Source organism: Leptonotus elevatus, chromosome 2, assembly GCF_054856555.1.
Source record: "Leptonotus elevatus isolate MCC_2025b chromosome 2, RoL_Lele_1.0, whole genome shotgun sequence".
In the NCBI taxonomy this organism is placed as follows: domain Eukaryota; kingdom Metazoa; phylum Chordata; class Actinopteri; order Syngnathiformes; family Syngnathidae; genus Leptonotus; species Leptonotus elevatus.
In genome coordinates this window covers 9018162-9035727 of record NC_141240.1, presented here as the reverse complement: position 1 = coordinate 9035727, position 17566 = coordinate 9018162, and the positions used below count along the sequence as shown (strand labels likewise).

Genomic DNA, 17566 nt, shown 5'->3' with positions numbered 1-17566 from the left:
TAATTCTGTTCTCACAGAATTACTCAGTTTCCTTGTTGAATGAAGAACAGCGAGAGGAGCACTGTGCAAATTTAGCTGGTAAGAATGATCGTGCTTTATTTTTATTTTTATTTTTTTTAACCTACAACAACATTTTTATCAGTTGCCATGATTGGTCAAAACAAAGTTTGGTAGGCTTGTACAATTTGCCACATTGCCCAATCACCTTGAAGTACTGAACCGAATGTCTCACCTTTCCCAAGCAGATCACGTTGGAGCAGTCTCAGATGGATATTGTGGAGAACTCCCTTGAGTGATTCTCATTATCAATCTGGCTCTTGCCAGGTTAACTAATTATGACGTTGGGGAAGTTATTCTCCTTTGGGTACCCGTATCAGAAAATTGGCGGCTAAACATGCCATGTTTAGTTGCGGCATGACCTATGTAATATAATTAGCGATTACTAGACCAATGATCACATTTTAAAAAAACACACACACACAATGTGATTGAGCGTTTTTTTGCATAATATTGAAATTAAGGTTGTTTAAAAAAAAAATATATATATATATATATATATATATATTTCTACACACTGTCTCTTTAAAAAGAAAGCAACCAAAAAAGCAGAAGAAGCCCACTAACATCTTAATTTAATTTAGAATTAACCAGAGGCAGTTTAAATGGTGGGTGGAGTCTACTGATACGGGTACCCGTATCAGAAAAATGGCGGCTTAATATGTCATAAATAAGTTGCGGCATGACCTATGTAATATAATTAGTGATTACTAGACCAATGATTACATTTAAAACACACACACACACGCACACACACACACAATGTGATTGAAGTTTTTTTGCATAATATTGAAATTAAGTTTTTTTTTTAATGGACATTTTTTTTAAAAATCTAAAATTTGTAGTCTCTTTAAATAGAAAGCAACCAAAAAAAGCAGAGGAAGCCTACTAACATCTTAATTTAATTTGGAGTTAATCAGAAGCAGTATAAATGGTGGGTGGAGTCTACTGACTCACTTTTAGTATAACAGTTGTGATTGGCTAACTTTGAACACAGCTACATCCTCCAGAGGGTGTGCAGACTTGTGCAACAATATTATCTCAGATCTTTGTATCTTACATCTCATCTCTAAAAGATTTTTGGAAAAATCAACTGATAATTGCTTTGTATTATTATAGATTATTATATTATTGGTCACAATCACTGAAAGTGTTGAAATGACTTATCATATTTGTAACACAAAAACATGGCATGTGAACAGGGGGGGGGGGGGGGGGTATAGTTTTTGTACACGATGCGTGTTAGTTTATAACCTTAATGAGTAAAAGTGACCTTTCCTACAGACAGAATTTTGGCCAGGATGCCGTAGTACGGTAATGTCTATTTGACCACGGTAGCTTTAACTGTTCAATTCACTTGGTAGCACTCAGAAGTGACAACTCTCTCACCCCTAGCAAGACATTATGATTGATATAAATAAAGAGGACTTGACCTGATGTTTCAATCAGCGAAGTGTTGTAAATGTGAACATGAAAACCAACTTCAAATTTCTATCTTAATATATTTTTTATTGTTTTTTTGTTTTTTTTAACAGAAAAATGCATTATGTATAAAATAAACTGGAAAAAAGGCAGCAAAATACAGATGTAGTAGGGAGGTAAGGAAGAGACTGAGAAAGCAATATGTAGTCAATAGCGGGGGCGCTTGCTATTTGGCCCGTCAAACACTCCATCTACAGGACTCCCCCTTCCGTACACTGGTGACGGACCCCCAGGAGGGCCCTGCGTTGATGGTGGTGGTGGCTGCTGCTGCTTCGGTGACTCCACCTCCACTCGTCCTGCCAGCAAGCTACTCAGCGGGTATCTGTCGCCTCGCTATGTTGACATGGCAGCATATGTTGGATGTTGAGAGGGAAATCCAGTATCCACCAAACGGCAAACCCCATATTACAAGTGCAATGGATCCAGAGTTGTTTTGATCCAATTCATCCACAAAAATAACAGATTGGGGGTTTGGCGGAGCAGTGGAAGAGAGCCAGAGAGACAAACTGTTAGCGTGTTCTTTTTTGTTTTAAAATTGTAATCATTTTCAATCATTCATTGAGCAATATCAGCTTAGTCAACCTACAATTATCAAAATGCCCTTGACCTCCACCCCCCAAAAAATAAATAAAAAAATTCAATATTGGTAGTAGTTAAAGCACTCTCGAGCCAAATACGTTACCATGTTGCCATTCTCAGACATCAGCAGTGGGCCCATATTTGCATTTCCCTCTGGGATGATGGCGGCGCCTCTTCCACCCATATTCATCATTTGACCTTGGTTAGCGCTGGGTCCTGCTGGGGCCTGGTTAAAGCCATCTACACAAAACAAAGCAACAGGGTTGGTCATCGGAAGGGTCAGTGTCGCGTTCCCTGAGACACGATCAATAAATCCTTTAAGATTAGGAGGAGCTTGTTTGTTTGTTTGTTTTTAACACTGTAACGTTGTGTAGTATATGGTAATGAGGGGGGTTATGTGTTTTACTGTTATGTGATACTGTTGAGGGATTGTGGCAAAGTCTGTCTCAGAGGCCTGGAAACAATACTTTTGATTTCATTCTTGGTTTGTGCTCTGACATGCACTGTCAACTGTGGGACCTTAAATAAACAAGTAGGTGCCTTTAGAAAAAATCTACAGAATTTACAACAGGTGTACTCTAATTAAGATGTGGAAAAACATCTCAAGGAAACGGGAGGAACCTGAGCTCAATTTAGCAACTTTGCGTTTCAGTTATTGCAAAATCACTCTATCGTGGCTTTTCATTCTGTGAGATTTGTAAAGGTAAGCTATTTTAACATTAAAAAGAAAAACTTGAACATATCTATATCTATCTTATCTATCTATCTATATATATAGATATAACACACACAGTGCTGCTCAAAAGTTTGTGAAGCCTGCAGGCATGGTCAGATTTTTTTGTATATTTGTAAAATATTAAAATAACCTTATTAAATGTTTAGTCATACCCCAATCTACAATGCTGACATTGAAAATAATGGACTTGAACAAAAAGAATGATAATATTGTCATTCATTCTTGAACAAAATTGGTTTTAAGAAAAACTCAGATTTCATGGGTGCAAAAGTATGTGAACCTCTCACTTAATCAGACATTGCACCTCCTTTTGCAATAAGAACTTCATCCAAACACTTTCTTTAGTGACTTATCAGTCTTTCACATCTACTGTGAGGGATTTTTGCCACTCTTCCTTGCAAAATTCAGCCAATTGAGAGAGGTAGGATGGGCGTCTAGCATAAACTGCCCGCTTCAGGTCCCGCCACAGTATTTTGAAAGCATTTAAATCAGGATTTTGACTGGGCACATCCACAACATGAATCTTGTTGTTCTTCAAACATTCCTTGGTTGTATTGCTGGAATGCTTTGGATTATTGTCATGTTGCATGATCCATCGTCCACCAGACTGTAACTTCACAAAGGACGGCTTCAGGTTAGGATCCAGGATTTCACAATATTCCTCTGAATTCATGATTCCCTGGACTATGTGGAGTTGTCCAGGTCCTGAGGATGAAAAGCCAGCCTAGAACTTAACATTCTCAGCACCCTGCTTCACTGTCGGGAGAAGGTTCTTTTGCTGGTATGTAGTGTTGACTTTTCACCAAACATGACTTTTAGTTGTGACCAAACAGCTCAATTTTGGACTCATCTGTCCACAGAAGGAACTTCCAAAAAGCTTCAGGTTTGTCCAGGTAAAGTTGAGATGGGCAGCTTTGATCTTTTTTGTGAGCAGAGGCTTCTACATGGCAAGCCTTCCATGAAAGCCTTGAAGATGGACTTTTCTTCAGATTGTTGAAGCATGCACGTGTCCCTGATGCAGCAAAAGAGGTCTGCAAATCCCTCGATGTGATGCACAGGTTGGCTTTTACCCGAATTATCATTTTTCTTGTGGTTCTTGCTGATATTTTAGAAGGTCGTCCACTTCTAGGCTGGATTGTAGTAATTGTCAGTGTTCTCTAGTTGCAGATGATTTGCTTCACAGTGGAATGATGAAGCTATTTTTTTTTTAGATGACTTTATAGCTTTCCCCATTTCTCTTCCTCTCAGCATGACTGACCAGTATGGGTTCACCTGGATAAGACTAAAGTGATGTGATTTTGTCTCTATCTCAGTCTGTGATGCACAATTTCTTTGCTAAACCTCTCATTTCATTTGCCCATTTCAGTGGTTAGTTTAGCTACCAATTTGTCCTACCTGATCCTACTTGACTGCTTGTTTTAAGAAATGCAGCTCAGGGTTCACTTACTTTTGCACCTACACGAATTGACCAAAAACTCTTTTTAATTAAGTTTTGACTACACAATTGATTTTTATTTAATTTTTTTTTAGAAAAAAGAACAATGCATTGAATTGATAAACCTACACCTGTTATTTCATATAAAATGTAATGGTTCAGATTGAACAACAATTGGAAAGTCAAAATTGCTCAAGAGGTTCACAAACTTTTGAGCAGCACTTTATATCATTTAATTTGCAACTAACCGTCAAACAGAGGATGAGAGCTCCCAAATAGAAATAAATATTCAAAACATTAATTTTTTGAGAAGGAGCCGATGGCCAGCTTGTAATGCAAAACAAGAAAGATTGACACACAACATTGAGGAATTCATTCTTGCATCTACTACTGTTTACACAATCATACCTGCCATATTAATGGCTCCACGAGTGCCCATATCAGCCGCTCTCATTTCCTGTTCTCTCTGAAAAAGTGAAGAAGAACTTTCATATGGCAACCCTGATAGCCAATGACACCACACTCACACATCACATGCAAGAGGTACGTAACTGGCAACAATAGAGCATTTACTTGTTATCTCATGAACTGGTCAGAAATCATCATATGTGATATTAGACGAATTGGCTTTCACTATCGAGGCCGATCTCAATCCCAGCCAATTGATTGGTGCACCCTTAGAAATCACAAGTCACAGTTATATGTGAAATTTGTCTTGTAACGCACAAATACAAATCAAATTGTTTTTGGCTTTTGATTTTGTGCTCTTTTCAGTTTTGTGTCAAAATATAAAATTATCAAAAGTGTACGTTTTCGTGAGTTTGACGGCATGACTAAGTTACCCTTACATTGTCTTGGTAGGCTGGTTTAAAGGTATCTGGTTGGCGTCTCAGCTCATCCTGTTCTCTGTGTGTTCTCATCATTTCTTCCTCTCGTCGCCTTCTCTCCTCCTCATGCCTGCAGACATGCACAGCATGTTAAAGAAAGAACAACTTGAGTGCTGAGATTTTAGCTGTGTAAATAGTGACATCATAGCAAGATAACACAGTGCAACCGTACCTGCAAATAAATCTGATAACAGGAAAGTTACACGATAAGTAAAATTCCCTTTTCCATTGTAACGGTTCTGCCTCAAAACAGCCTGGTTCTGCCCTGTTTGGTCGCTTTTCTGTTACACTTTTTCAGGGCCGTGCGGATACAGTGGAACTGTTCCTCAGAATCTCGTCCAACCTGGTTCGAGAACACAGGTTAAGGAGGGCCCTGACATCAGTGCCATGTGATTGGCCGACAGATGTAGGCATTTCTTTAAGCCAAGGGTGTAAAATTAATTTTTGTCGCGGACATCGTAATTATGTTTTCCCTCTGAGAAACATTATTATTGTGAATGTGAACCCATATCAATGTATGATTGGCTCATTTTACTACATGCTGTATGCTGAAGCCAGTAGGGGGAGAAACATTTATTCAATTATTCAATCATAAAATGCTTGCAAATATGTCAACATTATTAAAAGTAAAAACAATTTGCAATTTTGATATTTGAGCAAGAAACATAAATTTGATAAACATGATTTGCCTTCGAGGGACACATAAAATGAAGTGACGGGCTGAATCTGGCCCCAAGGCCTTAAGTTCGACACTTGTCCCTTTAAGCGATCCACTGCACACGCCCATTTCATGGTTTAAGCGAGCGAGACAGAGCCGCCCACTGCCAAGTCGTGTAAAATACAGCATTGAGGTTTTGGGCAATATGGCTGAAAAATGTTTCACAGTTTCAGTATTTCATATCAGTCGATATTGATAATGATTTAATTTTTTTCTACCTATTTATTTAAAATAAGAAAAACTATTAAATGGATTAAAGATCACATTTAAAACAATTGAATTTATTAGCAGATCAAATTAAATAAATCAATCACAACTTTATCAAGACGAAAAATACCATTATGAATATCTAGTAAAACGAATTTACAAGGAATGCACACTATTTTTGTGTACATTGTAATGTAGTGTATTGTGCAATGTTGTTTACATCCATATTCCTGCAGCAGTTGTCCGTGTTATGTAGGCAAGGAAAACACACCTCAACTCTATCTGTTTTCGCCTGTGCAGCTCCTGGTTGCGGAGCTCCTCGAGTCGCCTCAGCTCCTCTTGACGTCTCATTAGATCTGAATAGGATGGCAATGTTAAGGAGGTGAAGGAGGGGCAAGTGAGCGCATTCTTATAACGGAACTGACGAGAATGTTTGCACTTGCAGGAATTAGCTGAAGCAGTCCAAATAGATCCTACCATGTCTCATTAACATGAGCTGATGTTCATGTTTCGCCGACTCCAGTTCAGCCTCCAGCTTTTCTTTGGCCTCTTTAATACTCCTGTCCACCTGCTCTCGCTGCTGTTTCTCCAGTTCGTCAAGAGCTTTCCAGCGAGATGAGTATTCAAACTCAAATGTGCCCGGCTGGGCGAAGTGCGGTGTTTGCGCACGTTCCCTGATGAAAGACAAGCAAACGCTGCAGAACGGTTTTGAGTCACTAAAAAACCTTATCATTAATCGACCTTTGACTCACTTGAGGTACTTCGGAGTTATCGAAAACACTTTTTGAGGCAAACCTTCCTCATCGTCAAAATGCTCTGTGGGCTCTACAATGGCTGGGCACGGCGTTCTAAGGAGAGGGGCATAAACATGTTCGATCTTCTGTCCTACATTGTGCAATGACAATAATAAATCTAATTTTGTTCGTATTACATGCACCCTAACATTAACGATTACTTGGTTTTGCAAGCTATGAATAGCTTGCCATGCAGGTATAATCATTTTAGACAAAAACATACGCAGTTAGCAGCAACGCGCCCTCTGTGCAGCATTCCAGGGCTTTACGTGCGGCCGCTTTGCTTGCAAACTCCACAAAGCCTTTGCCAGTGGGCCGCCCACGGTCATCTGTCACAACGATACACCGTTCCACCGGGCCAAATTGTGAAAAGGCCTAAAAGCACATGGTTGCATATCATCACTACTAGACAAAAGGGAAAAAAAGAGCTATTATAACGCTCTTGTCTACATTACCTGTTCCATGAGCTCATTCGTGACAACAGGCAAAAGGTTGCGCACAGTGAGTGCCGCGCCATGAGCAGCAAAGCGGATCCTGATTGGTCGATTATTCAATACCATCCCATCTAGCTCAGCTTTGGCAATTTCCGCTAGTGTACGGCTCTCCTGGAAGACGGAAAGAAACATTAGAAAGATTATATATAAACCTGGTCTGTGTTATGTTGATCTTGATTAATTTAAAATCCAAACTGAATCTTCATTTACAATTTACACCAAAACAAAAATGTCAAAAGTTAAAAAATGTGTGCGATTATAAATGTATTTTTCACTTGACAAAAAAGTAATACAGTACACACCAGTCAAGAAGGTACAAAACATAATTCTCTATTTGTACAGTATTAATTTTAATGCCTCATTGTGGATGGAATTCAATGGGACTGTTTGCTGTACTGCATTTTCAGTTGCAAAACGGCACCCATCCAGACATGCAAGGAGAGATAGTGGGCTAAAATCAATAAATGATCCTTGTATGTTCGCTTTTGTTTTAAACTGTCAATTTATTTGTTCTTAAACGTAAACAGTTATTTTTAAACAACTATAACTATTATAAAAGATTAATTTAAACATGACACTACTTGCACCAAAGTTAAGTATTGTAACGAGCTAAGTGGCGTTCTTACAAAACGTTACAGCATGTTAACAGCAGTCATGGAAATAAGGATTAATTCATGCACTTTATACATACCAAACGAATAAACCCAAATCCTCGCTCTTTGTTAATAAATACTTCGGCTGTGTTTCCATATTTAGCGAACAAATTGACGAATTCCTCCTCGGGTATATCCGGCGGCAGATTCGCAACAAAAAGACGGGAGCGCTGCGTGAAAGTTTTCTCGCCTGGCTTCCTAAAACTTGAAATATCCAGCGTCATTTGTACTGGAGTCTGACCGCTTTCCATCGCGGCTCCTTCAGATTCTTCAGGCGTAGATAACTGCTCACCCCGTGCAGCTGGACTGTCTTTGTTTACAGGCGTTTGCTCGTCGTCGTCGGCGGCGGCGGGGGAGTTTCCACCGCTTTTGGGTGGTGCTGGTGAACTGCTACTTTGCGGGTTTGGTAACTGTACATCTTGGTCAGCCATAGTTTGGTCATTAAATCGCTAACGCAGTCTTCAGTAAGTTTAACTGGAGAGGAAAGCAAATTGAATGGCGATGGAGGAGAATTTGGTGTCAATATGGCGAAAGATGCGCGCGCAACTTGGTTACCGGAAGTAAATAGAAGGCCACTTCTGTGCGCAAAGATTTAACCTTGACTACGTGCTGTGGGGAGCTTTATTTTGAGTTCTGATTTTTTTTTTTTTCTAACAGCCATGGGGAGCTTTATTTTGAGTTCTGATTATTTATTTTTTTAACAGCCAGCGTGCTCCCGTACTCGTACTTTTATTATTTCCTCGTCATTTCTTCTACTGCCATCCATAAAATTGTTCCACCAGGTCCCTCTGCTGGTCACCCATTGAAATAACAGCGTGTTCACTCAATATTAACACGTAACACACATTTAGAAAAGGGCCTGCAACTACCAAAGGTGGAGAATCCAGGTCCCCAAAATAATATCCCTGTGGCTTGAGCAACTGGTGCTTCTACTCAAAACCGGCAGGTAGAAGTAGTAAGTACAGTACAGTGCGTGTGTGCGCGCAAAGACGAAGTTGTGGATGACGTCACGTGACAAACGTGTCGTGTTCAGTCGCAACACGTCCATTGTCAAGGTGGAACGCGTCAAATTACACAGATGGAGTGTTTAACTTGTTTTCTTGACGAGAGGCGGTGAAATGTTCTTTTCTTTCAAAAGACTTTACCTTGAAAGGGTTCATTAAGGCAGGACTGAGGCATGCCTCTTCCCTGAAAACAAGTATGAATAACGATCAGAGGGGTCATTCTGCTCACTCCCACAGCGATGACGTAAGTAATCACACATATGCAGCGTGAACCCACATACTAAAATCCAATGATAAGTTTACATTTCAAGTCATGCATAAACATGAGCACAATTTCATTTGTAATAGAATAGTGATTACATTGAAAGCATGACAAACGTAGGCTCGTGGTTGTTACGTAATGCACGTGATCCACGTGCACAATCTATTGACATCCAAGCACAGTATCAACATGTCTGCCTGCCTAATTAGGGTGATGATGTAAATAAATGTTATTTGTATAGTGCTGAAAACAACCATAATAAAGACATGTTGAATGAGTGTCCATTAAAACCCATCTCTTGTTAGTATTTTTTTTTCAAATCTACTTGTCTAATCTAGTAGTTGTTTTGTGTAATAATTTTGTTTCTTGTCAGTCCCCAATTGAACCCAAATATCTGCGGTGCAGCAACTTGAACATGCCCCTGCTTGCCACTGAATTCTTCAAAAGCGAATTACAGTTGTACCTAGATGGCTTAACAACCGAGTAAGTAAAACAAAATAATCTCAAATCATTCACTGCCATTGTGGGCTAACGACTGCTAACTCTTCCCTACAGGACGTGGGACTTAATAGAATATGGTCATTTTGATTGCAATGCTTTTATGGTGATGTTGAAAATGTGGCAAAGCATCCTATACAAAATCTCCCAAGAGGTGCTGAGTGTTGTGTTGCCTCAGGTGAAAGAGCATGCCCAGATCGTAGTGTAAGTCCAATGCCTCTACCCACACTCAGTAGAAACAAACACATGCGGAGGAAACTCTGAAATCTGTACAATGATGTTTTCTCTCCTTCATAGGAATGGTTGTGACTTTCCGCACCGGGCGCTCAACTACTCCTGCGTGACAGAGGATGATATCCATGCATGCATTTGGGACTCGCTTCTACTGGCTCTCAAAGACACAATAAACGCCGGGGAGGTTCGCTCTCCTTGCGGTGATCACCTATTGGAGTTGGTCGCAGCAAAGGTGTCCAAAACTGTGAACGAAGCGCTGTCCGAAATGTCATCGCAGCTGGACTTTGTGCCACACCTGGATGTGCCTCATCAGGTGTCTGAAATCGGCGAAATCGCTTTACAATCAATCTCAGTGCTCAGGGATTGCCTGGAAAACATGAGGCTGGCGGGTCGCTATGGATTTGAAGAGGACTGCGCAGACAGCGATTCATCGGAAGACACAAGGGACATCTTGGTGGCTCCTCTTCCCACCCCTGTACAAACGTCCGAGAAGGAAGAAATACAACTTCACGCTTATATTCCCACTGAGGTGCGCACAAAGCCAGGAAACATTTGTCTTCACCCGCCAGCAGAAACGTGGACAAAGGAAGAAAACATATTTTGTACTGTGTTCCTGTGGAAGCTGATGGACCATATTGCCCACTCCAATGCCAAATCGGTGCTGGAGATGGACATTGACTGGATGTTAGCACAGCTTCAGAGCACTGTGATGGAAACACGTCCCAACCACCCACAGAACATAGGCGACTTCCACATTGACATCTACAAGGACCTCTGTCAGGAATTTGGATCGAAGGAGCGTCTGTATTTTTCTATGATGTGCTGTCAACTTGTATTTGTAGAAGCTCTTGCTCGGGCTTTGAAAGACCATCTCCAGGCACCAAAAAAGAAGGACTTTTTTACTGTATTTAAAGCTTTTTTTAAGAAAAGGACTGCAAAAGTCTCTCTGGCCTGTGATCAAGGACAGGCGACGCTGCTGGCTTCTACCAACACCAGGAAACTCTGACATAGGACCAAGACTTATGAGTTCTAAATTGTGCTTCCTGTGAGAAAAGCAAATGACAGGCTTTGTTTATCAGTGTAGCCTGAGGTCACTTTATTGGTTCAGCAGCTGAATCCATCAATACTTGAAAACAGCGGCTGAGTCTAACCTCGAAAAGTGACACCCTGTCTGCTAAAATCCCCTGGTGGTGACTCCTCAAAGAGTCAAATGAAGTCCTAGTGCTGGTGTGAGGATTCAGTGCAGGGCGGGTGCAGGGCCAGCATAGAGTTGCTGTGGATCAGTCGAGTCCGTTTGCAGTGTGGTACACGCACTTTACAGAGACAAGTAAAAACCACACATGCTTTTCTTAGCCAAGCCTTTTCACAACATTGGATTGACTTGGAGTGCCATGAAAACTATTCAGCTTCATCATCCAATTCATGTGAGAGTCCTTGCAGTCGCGTGATGGCGCCGCTGTGGGTCGGCGCGTTGGTGAAAACCGTCCCCACAAACAGAGGCGTTCCTCTCAGAATGTGCTGGATAACCGTGCAGGTGCCCGACATCTCGATGCGGAAGCCAGAATGCCGTGGCTCCGCCCCTGTTTGTCCAGCGCCTGAAATAAGCGGGGATGCGAAGAACTGTTGGAAAAAGACAGCAATTACCACAAATTTGAAAATAAAAACAACGAGGTTGAGAAATTGATTCCTGTACAATGATGCTATTCCTTGCCAAAGCAATGTGAACAACAATTAGGTAAGAACATCATTTTGGCCTCAAGTTGCTCAATACACTTATCAGAATGACCACCACACAAGGAATTTATCTCTGGTAGTATTGCAGTAACAAGCACATAATTAATACAGAGAGTGTTTATGTAATGTAAGGGTACCATTTGTGCTGTAATTAAACACAAGAACTCTTAACAATACTCAGTTGCAGTTCACTCATTCAAAGAAGCATTAACAGTATTTAACAATTTCGAATGTGAGTGTAGTTTGCAGCGGCCTGGAACAGCACTGCATCATACTGATAATATTTTTCTCCTCTCAGGTATCTAAAGTAATAAAAATATTAGTTTTTTTTTAAAAATTCAGATTTAGCTCATTTCTTTCACAAGTGTACCCGATCACATGTCTACAGTTACAGAATTGAATGCGGCTAAAGAACTCACAGCTTCTCCTGTTGACGGATCGATAAAGTCAGCCCAGTAGCCTGCGGTCCACAGTGCAAAACACATCTCCTTAGCACCGCTCACAAACTGCAGTGAGGAGGAAGCACAGTGAGCATTTCCTCATACGTCTTATGTATCCAAACACTGGCATCATGTACAGAACACAGTTAACTTTAAACACAACCTGCTCCAGTCTAGTTGTTCATATTTATCCACCAAAGAATATATCCTGTAGAAAATAATTTTCCCAGGCTGAAGCTCACTGTCATAGATGCTAGATGGCAATGGTGATGTTGTATGATCTACTGGTTGGTTAGTTAAAAAAAGAACAAAGTTCAGCATTAGAAGCTCGGCTTAATTGAGGACCAAATTGTCCATTAGTGTGAATGTAAATGGTTGTTAATGTGCTCTGAAATTGGTTGGCTAGTTGTTTGTCTATATGTGCCCTGTGATTAGCTGGTGACCTGACCAGTGTGCAGCACGTACAGCTCTTGCCCAAAGTAAGCTAGGAAATTCACCAGCTAAACCCTAATGAGGACCACGGGTTGATTCAACTTTAAAGGTTCCACTTCACACCTCAAGACTCACTTTGCTGAGTCGCTGCTCTCTGTCTGGCTCCGCCTCCTTGCGGCGACCGCTTCTCTGTGAGACCGTCACTAATGTGATGGAAGTGTTGGGCACTGTCGGGAACAAGAGCTCCAAATCTGACAAGCCAAATATTCTATAGTTAGCTCTATGAACCAGCACTTCATATCCACTCTTTTGGTGAAACTCACAAAAAAAAAAAAAAAAACGACACTCACCTTTCCTTAACAGCTCAGGACAGGAACTTATGGAGCAATCTGTGTCTGCTTGATTGAAGTACTGCTCAGCTTTGTGGACGCGTTTGGATATGGGGCCCAGTTTCCCCTGATGAGAAGCACAAGCAGACCAAAGTTTAAATGCAAGTGTTGATCGAAATAAATAAACATTAGGTTCAATTCAGGGTACGTTCAGGTTTAATTAAGCCAAACTGTTCAAGAACTGGTTGACATGAACCTTTCATTCACTAAATACAGTGAACCCCCGTTATCCGTGGGTGAGACGGAAAAAGCGAAAACCGTGAGTAATTCACACACACCCAAAAAGATTTACTGCACTGTCATTGCCTATAGATAACACAAGATGTGGCTTAAATGCAAATGTGTAAATAAGGTCCTCAACTTATTTCAACAATTGCTTGGCACCAAAATGCCATCCGGTAACGCCAAAGCAATATTGTTATTTCTTTGGCCTGAACCTTTGAGCACAAAAACAGCAAATAGGTTCCATCCCCACCCCTCACCAAAAAAATAAAATAAATCTGCACACACGAATGCCAATCCGCAAATATACAGTGGTTCACTTATAACCATTAGGAGAAGTGGGCGAAATGGGTCCAATGTTAGATAAATATTTTGCATAATACTATTTTCTGTAAACCCTTCCCATAATTGCCTTCATAAAGAAATGCATGTCGGTGGTTACACTCATTGCATTATGTTAAAATTCAAAATACTAATTACAAATTCAGCCCAAAAAAATCCTAGAAAAATATGGTAATGCTGTTTATTGTGTCTGTGACGTTTTAAAACATGTGCTTGGCATATTTAAGTCTTAAGTGTATGTTTTAAGGGTAATTTAACTTTGAAAAATCAAATTTACTGTGTTTGGATGGCATCCAGTCCATTTCTTGCCCGTGATTGGCTGGGATAGATGCTACTGAAAATGGATGGACGGTTAATCTAATTGAAGGTTTAACTACGGACGCACAGACATTGGGATAACTGCTGTTAAGTCAAAATGTTAGAATTTTCTAATCTCTCATTCTACAACAGCAATGGCAAAGTTGAGCCATTAGTAATATACAGTACAATAGAAACTCGAACCTGAAACTCATTGACAAACTGGGCTAGGATGAACTGTTGTCTCTCTGTGCTGCATGGGGCCGTGAGTACATCAGGCATAGTCCTGTCAACTGGAGAATTCTTCTTCTCTTCCACGCCATCCAGGTGGCTGTCAAATCCGACATTGCCTGGTAACTGGAATCGTTGGTCCTGAGGTCCGAACGGTCCCATGTTCTCATCGGGCCACACAGTCCTAGGTCCTGCAGAGGACACCTGAGTTATAATAACCTTTAGCTGTTGTTTGCTTAGTTAATTAGCAGAATTACAAAAAAAATCTGAACCAGTTATTTTTTTGCTTTTGTACTTGAAATCGCTATGGTGCAAATTAAACAGTTTGACCATGCATAACGTTTTACATATTCTATAGGTGGTATTTTACAACAGTACAATATTTAGAAGCATACCTGATTCTGTGTGCGACACGGACACATAAGGTTCATCTGGGTTTGCAGTCGAGAAAGTTCTGACTCTGCCGACCTTCAGAGCAGCAAATATTTGCCGCCCGAGGGTCTGAGATTGGACCAGCCGCCCTCCACCACACAGCACCTACAAAGTACCAAAAGCATCACTTTAAATGGTGAAAGAAAACCACAAGTTGTTTGTTTTTGCTGAAGGTTCAATCCATGGTTTGAGTACTTTAGCAACGGAATAAATTCAATGATCTTTGAGTGATATATGCGGATACATTGTGATTCCTGGACGCACAATTATCGACAAGATCGTTCTCTAAATGTACTTTTTCTTTCTTTCTTTTTGAACATCTGTTTAGTGTACCACCTCATGTCAAACATTAGCTAACCGGATGGTAGTTAGCACATCTACAAGAAGCTACAAATGTGTCACTTACCGTGCTGTGCATCGCTGAGAGTCGACTTCTGCCTTCTTAATAAACCGTATGACCTGTTCGAAAACATAAACGAATGTATAACTGGGCATGCCTAAGTCATTTATCTAGCGAAAGTTGTAGCTAACGGGACATGCTAGCTAAGGTTTGTTACAACACACACACACACACACACACTAGCTGACGCAATGTTATGGTTACGTATTTATTTTAATTTGGCAAAGGCGAAAACAGCAAGACAACCTTAACTTCATAACAGTGTGACAACTTCGACAAACAGCGTTAATGGCGATTAAAAGAAACCCGAAGGTGAATCAGCTGATCTTGTTTTGACATTTGAAATCTTAATGCCTGCTTACATAATTCAAGAGAGGGGCACATCTATACATTCATTTTTAAATGTTCCACAACACACAAGCCTTAATCTGCACTAACTCAGAATAAAGTACAGAATGTTCTTACCTGGCAAATACGTCGTAACCTTCGCAAAATAACTACGGAAAGCAAATTAGGACAGGCTGCGCACGCGCTGTTTGAGCGGCATACTCGCGGTGTAAAACTCACCATAAGATGGCGGCAAAGAAAAGGTAAACTTTCCTAACTCATAAATTGCACTCTACTTGACTAGAACATCTCTTACTCAATAGCAAGAAAGACCTATTCTACATTCCAGCCCTGAAGGTTGCACAGAAAGATGAAGTGTTGCTCTTTTCAGGCCTTGTAGGTTGTGGCAGTTTCCTCACAACATCACTTTTAGGAACATGTGCCACATCATTTTGCTTTGTGACAAAAATGGGTCTTCTGAGAAAGTGTGTGACTATTTCATCATCGTCAGCTTTCTCAACCGTGCCAATGTAACGGACATTCCTGAGTTTGGTTGCAAAATTGACAATAACAAAGTCACCCACTGAGAGATCTGTGCTTTCTGGTTGACCTCTCTCAGGGTCAGATCTTTCATCATGAGATGCTTCATCAAGTGGCACAGGAACATCACTCAGAGCTGCCTGCTATATGTGATTTTCTTCTCAATTGGTTTATTTTTTTGTTTCCTATTAGAGGTGGGAATCTTTGAATGTCTCACAATTTGATTCCATTCCGATTTTTGGGTGTGCGATTCGATTCAGAATCGATTTTCAATTAAAAAGATTTTTGATTCAAAATGATTTGATTGACAATGATTTTTGCTTCAATCTATAGATGTTCAAGGAATCGTAATGATCTACTCCAGTCTGACTCGCTAATGCTAATTAGTGCGCTACTCGCTGCACTTTTATTACTCAAAAAAACAGCTCCACGCTGCAAAAAAACAACTTTTATTGGAATAACTTGATCGTGACTTTTTCCTTATACTCTCTAATGTGGCTACAACTTAACAGTGTATTAGACCGCATGGAACCACACTGCCTCTAAGTGGCCAAATTGGGTACAACAGGAACAGCGCTCCCAATAAAGGCACACACAAACAAAGGGAAGACAGTATAAAATAATTAAAATAAAATAGATTTTGGGACATTTAAAATCGATTCTGAATCGTACTAAAAGAGAGTCGCGATTCTTATGAGAATCGATTTTATGGCACACTCCTATTTCCTATCTTGCATTTTACCTGGGAGTTTCTTTTGTCTTTCATCAAAAGCTTTTTCAAGTGCCTTCTCAGGAGTATCCGTGAGGATGGCTGTCTTCACACAATTCCGTGTGTTTTGTTTTGTGGGGGGACATTTGGGAAGTGCAATGTTTCTTGAGGAGTCACTTATCCAGGTCGGCTAGTCATATATCACACATCCATGTCAGTTGGAAAGGGAGTGGGTGAATTAGTATGGGGTGACTTCTCTGTAGTGGATGTTTCATCTTCCGATGGAACATCTGCAGGATGTGGACCTTCCTTATCGTCTTGTGGAAGTGGACCATCCATATTATCCCCAGTGGCTGGCTGCAGCTCAGGGTTTGACACCATAGATGGTGCAAACACTTCAAGGAAAATGTCACGATTAGAAGGGAAAATCCCAGTGGACCTAAACCCAGAAGTGATGACTCAAAAGCGTGATTCACAACTCCTGCAACCTGCTAAATGGCGACTGTTTTGGCAGGATTTGATCTCATCCACCCATCAAGGGCTCAGCTGTATTAGGCTTTGAATTTGGCCACAATTTTCTTCTCTTCAAGGTTGATGTATTTTCCTTGTCATGATGACTTTTTTTATTCTTTTTTTTTTAAACTGTTGCTGACATGAAAAACAAAGCATGTATAAAAAGACAGTGTCTCACTTTGCCCCATGGCATTTGTCTCACTTAAACCTACCACCACCATTTTATAAAGAACAACCACTCTTCAAAATTCAGGCTAATCTTTAGCTAGCATTGTCACATAATTTTATAAGTTGACAGTTCAACAACATGTGGGATATACGTTTTTCCACTTGAGTCAATTAGCTTTAGTGTCACCGTTGATTAAGTTGAAAGCAAAAAAGAAAAGAAAAGTACAGTACTTTTATATCCCCAAAATATATTTTTGTACAAAACACATGCTTACCTCAGCACAATCCAGTCATCTTCTTCATGGCCAAGCTCAAATGGGAGGGGCTTGATAACAAATTGGTAACATGAC

At 40.4% G+C, this 17566-nt stretch overlaps 3 protein-coding genes across 5 annotated transcripts; 1 reads left to right on the top strand and 2 right to left on the bottom strand.

Moving 5' to 3' along the window:
- Positions 1-1545: 1545 nt before the first annotated feature.
- Positions 1546-8595, bottom strand: pspc1 (paraspeckle component 1). Its single transcript, XM_086068889.1, has 10 exons — positions 8081-8595; positions 7351-7500; positions 7119-7270; positions 6854-6949; positions 6579-6775; positions 6373-6457; positions 5138-5246; positions 4698-4755; positions 2222-2358; positions 1546-1872 (listed from the first exon to the last, which is right to left on the bottom strand). The coding sequence occupies exons 1-10, from the start codon at positions 8471-8473 to the stop codon at positions 1687-1689; spliced, it is 1563 nt and encodes a 520-aa protein (XP_085925015.1). The 5' UTR covers positions 8474-8595; the 3' UTR covers positions 1546-1686.
- LOC147178328 (uncharacterized) lies at positions 8176-12066 on the top strand. The gene is made up of 4 exons (XM_086068890.1): positions 8176-9290; positions 9682-9791; positions 9864-10010; positions 10104-12066. The coding sequence occupies exons 1-4, from the start codon at positions 9243-9245 to the stop codon at positions 11044-11046; spliced, it is 1248 nt and encodes a 415-aa protein (XP_085925016.1). The 5' UTR covers positions 8176-9242; the 3' UTR covers positions 11047-12066.
- mmadhca (metabolism of cobalamin associated Da) lies at positions 11108-15522 on the bottom strand. Of its 3 annotated transcripts, none has more exons than XM_086068892.1 (8): positions 15425-15522; positions 14966-15018; positions 14523-14664; positions 14101-14318; positions 12997-13102; positions 12770-12897; positions 12194-12280; positions 11108-11660 (listed from the first exon to the last, which is right to left on the bottom strand). In XM_086068892.1, the coding sequence occupies exons 2-8, from the start codon at positions 14975-14977 to the stop codon at positions 11439-11441; spliced, it is 915 nt and encodes a 304-aa protein (XP_085925018.1). In that variant the 5' UTR covers positions 14978-15018; positions 15425-15522; the 3' UTR covers positions 11108-11438. The 3 variants fall into 3 exon arrangements, with proteins under 3 accessions (XP_085925018.1, XP_085925020.1, XP_085925019.1); XM_086068894.1 differs by having other exon boundaries at positions 12782-12897; XM_086068893.1 differs by lacking the exon at positions 15425-15522 and adding an exon at positions 15322-15386.
- Between the last annotated feature and the right edge of the window lie 2044 nt (positions 15523-17566).

What these genes read in the sequence shown, in the direction of transcription:
- pspc1 (XM_086068889.1), bottom strand. Translation starts at nt 8,473, where the DNA reads ATGGCTGACCAAGATGTACAGTTACCAAACCCGCAAAGTAGCAGTTCA. An exon ending in ATAACTCCGAAGTACCTCAA is followed by an intron (nt 6,776 to 6,853) that starts GTGAGTCAAAGG and finishes GTCTTTCATCAG; the next exon opens with GGAACGTGCGCAAACACCGC. An exon ending in GCTCATGTTAATGAGACATG is followed by an intron (nt 6,458 to 6,578) that starts GTAGGATCTATT and finishes CATCCTATTCAG; the next exon opens with ATCTAATGAGACGTCAAGAG.
- LOC147178328 (XM_086068890.1), top strand. Translation starts at nt 9,243, where the DNA reads ATGAATAACGATCAGAGGGGTCATTCTGCTCACTCCCACAGCGATGAC. An exon ending in CTCACTCCCACAGCGATGAC is followed by an intron (nt 9,291 to 9,681) that starts GTAAGTAATCAC and finishes GTTTCTTGTCAG; the next exon opens with TCCCCAATTGAACCCAAATA. An exon ending in GAGCATGCCCAGATCGTAGT is followed by an intron (nt 10,011 to 10,103) that starts GTAAGTCCAATG and finishes TCTCCTTCATAG; the next exon opens with GAATGGTTGTGACTTTCCGC.
- mmadhca (XM_086068892.1), bottom strand. An exon ending in CGTGTCGCACACAGAATCAG is followed by an intron (nt 14,319 to 14,522) that starts GTATGCTTCTAA and finishes TGTCCTCTGCAG; the next exon opens with GACCTAGGACTGTGTGGCCC. An exon ending in TCCTGAGCTGTTAAGGAAAG is followed by an intron (nt 12,898 to 12,996) that starts GTGAGTGTCGTT and finishes TTGGCTTGTCAG; the next exon opens with ATTTGGAGCTCTTGTTCCCG.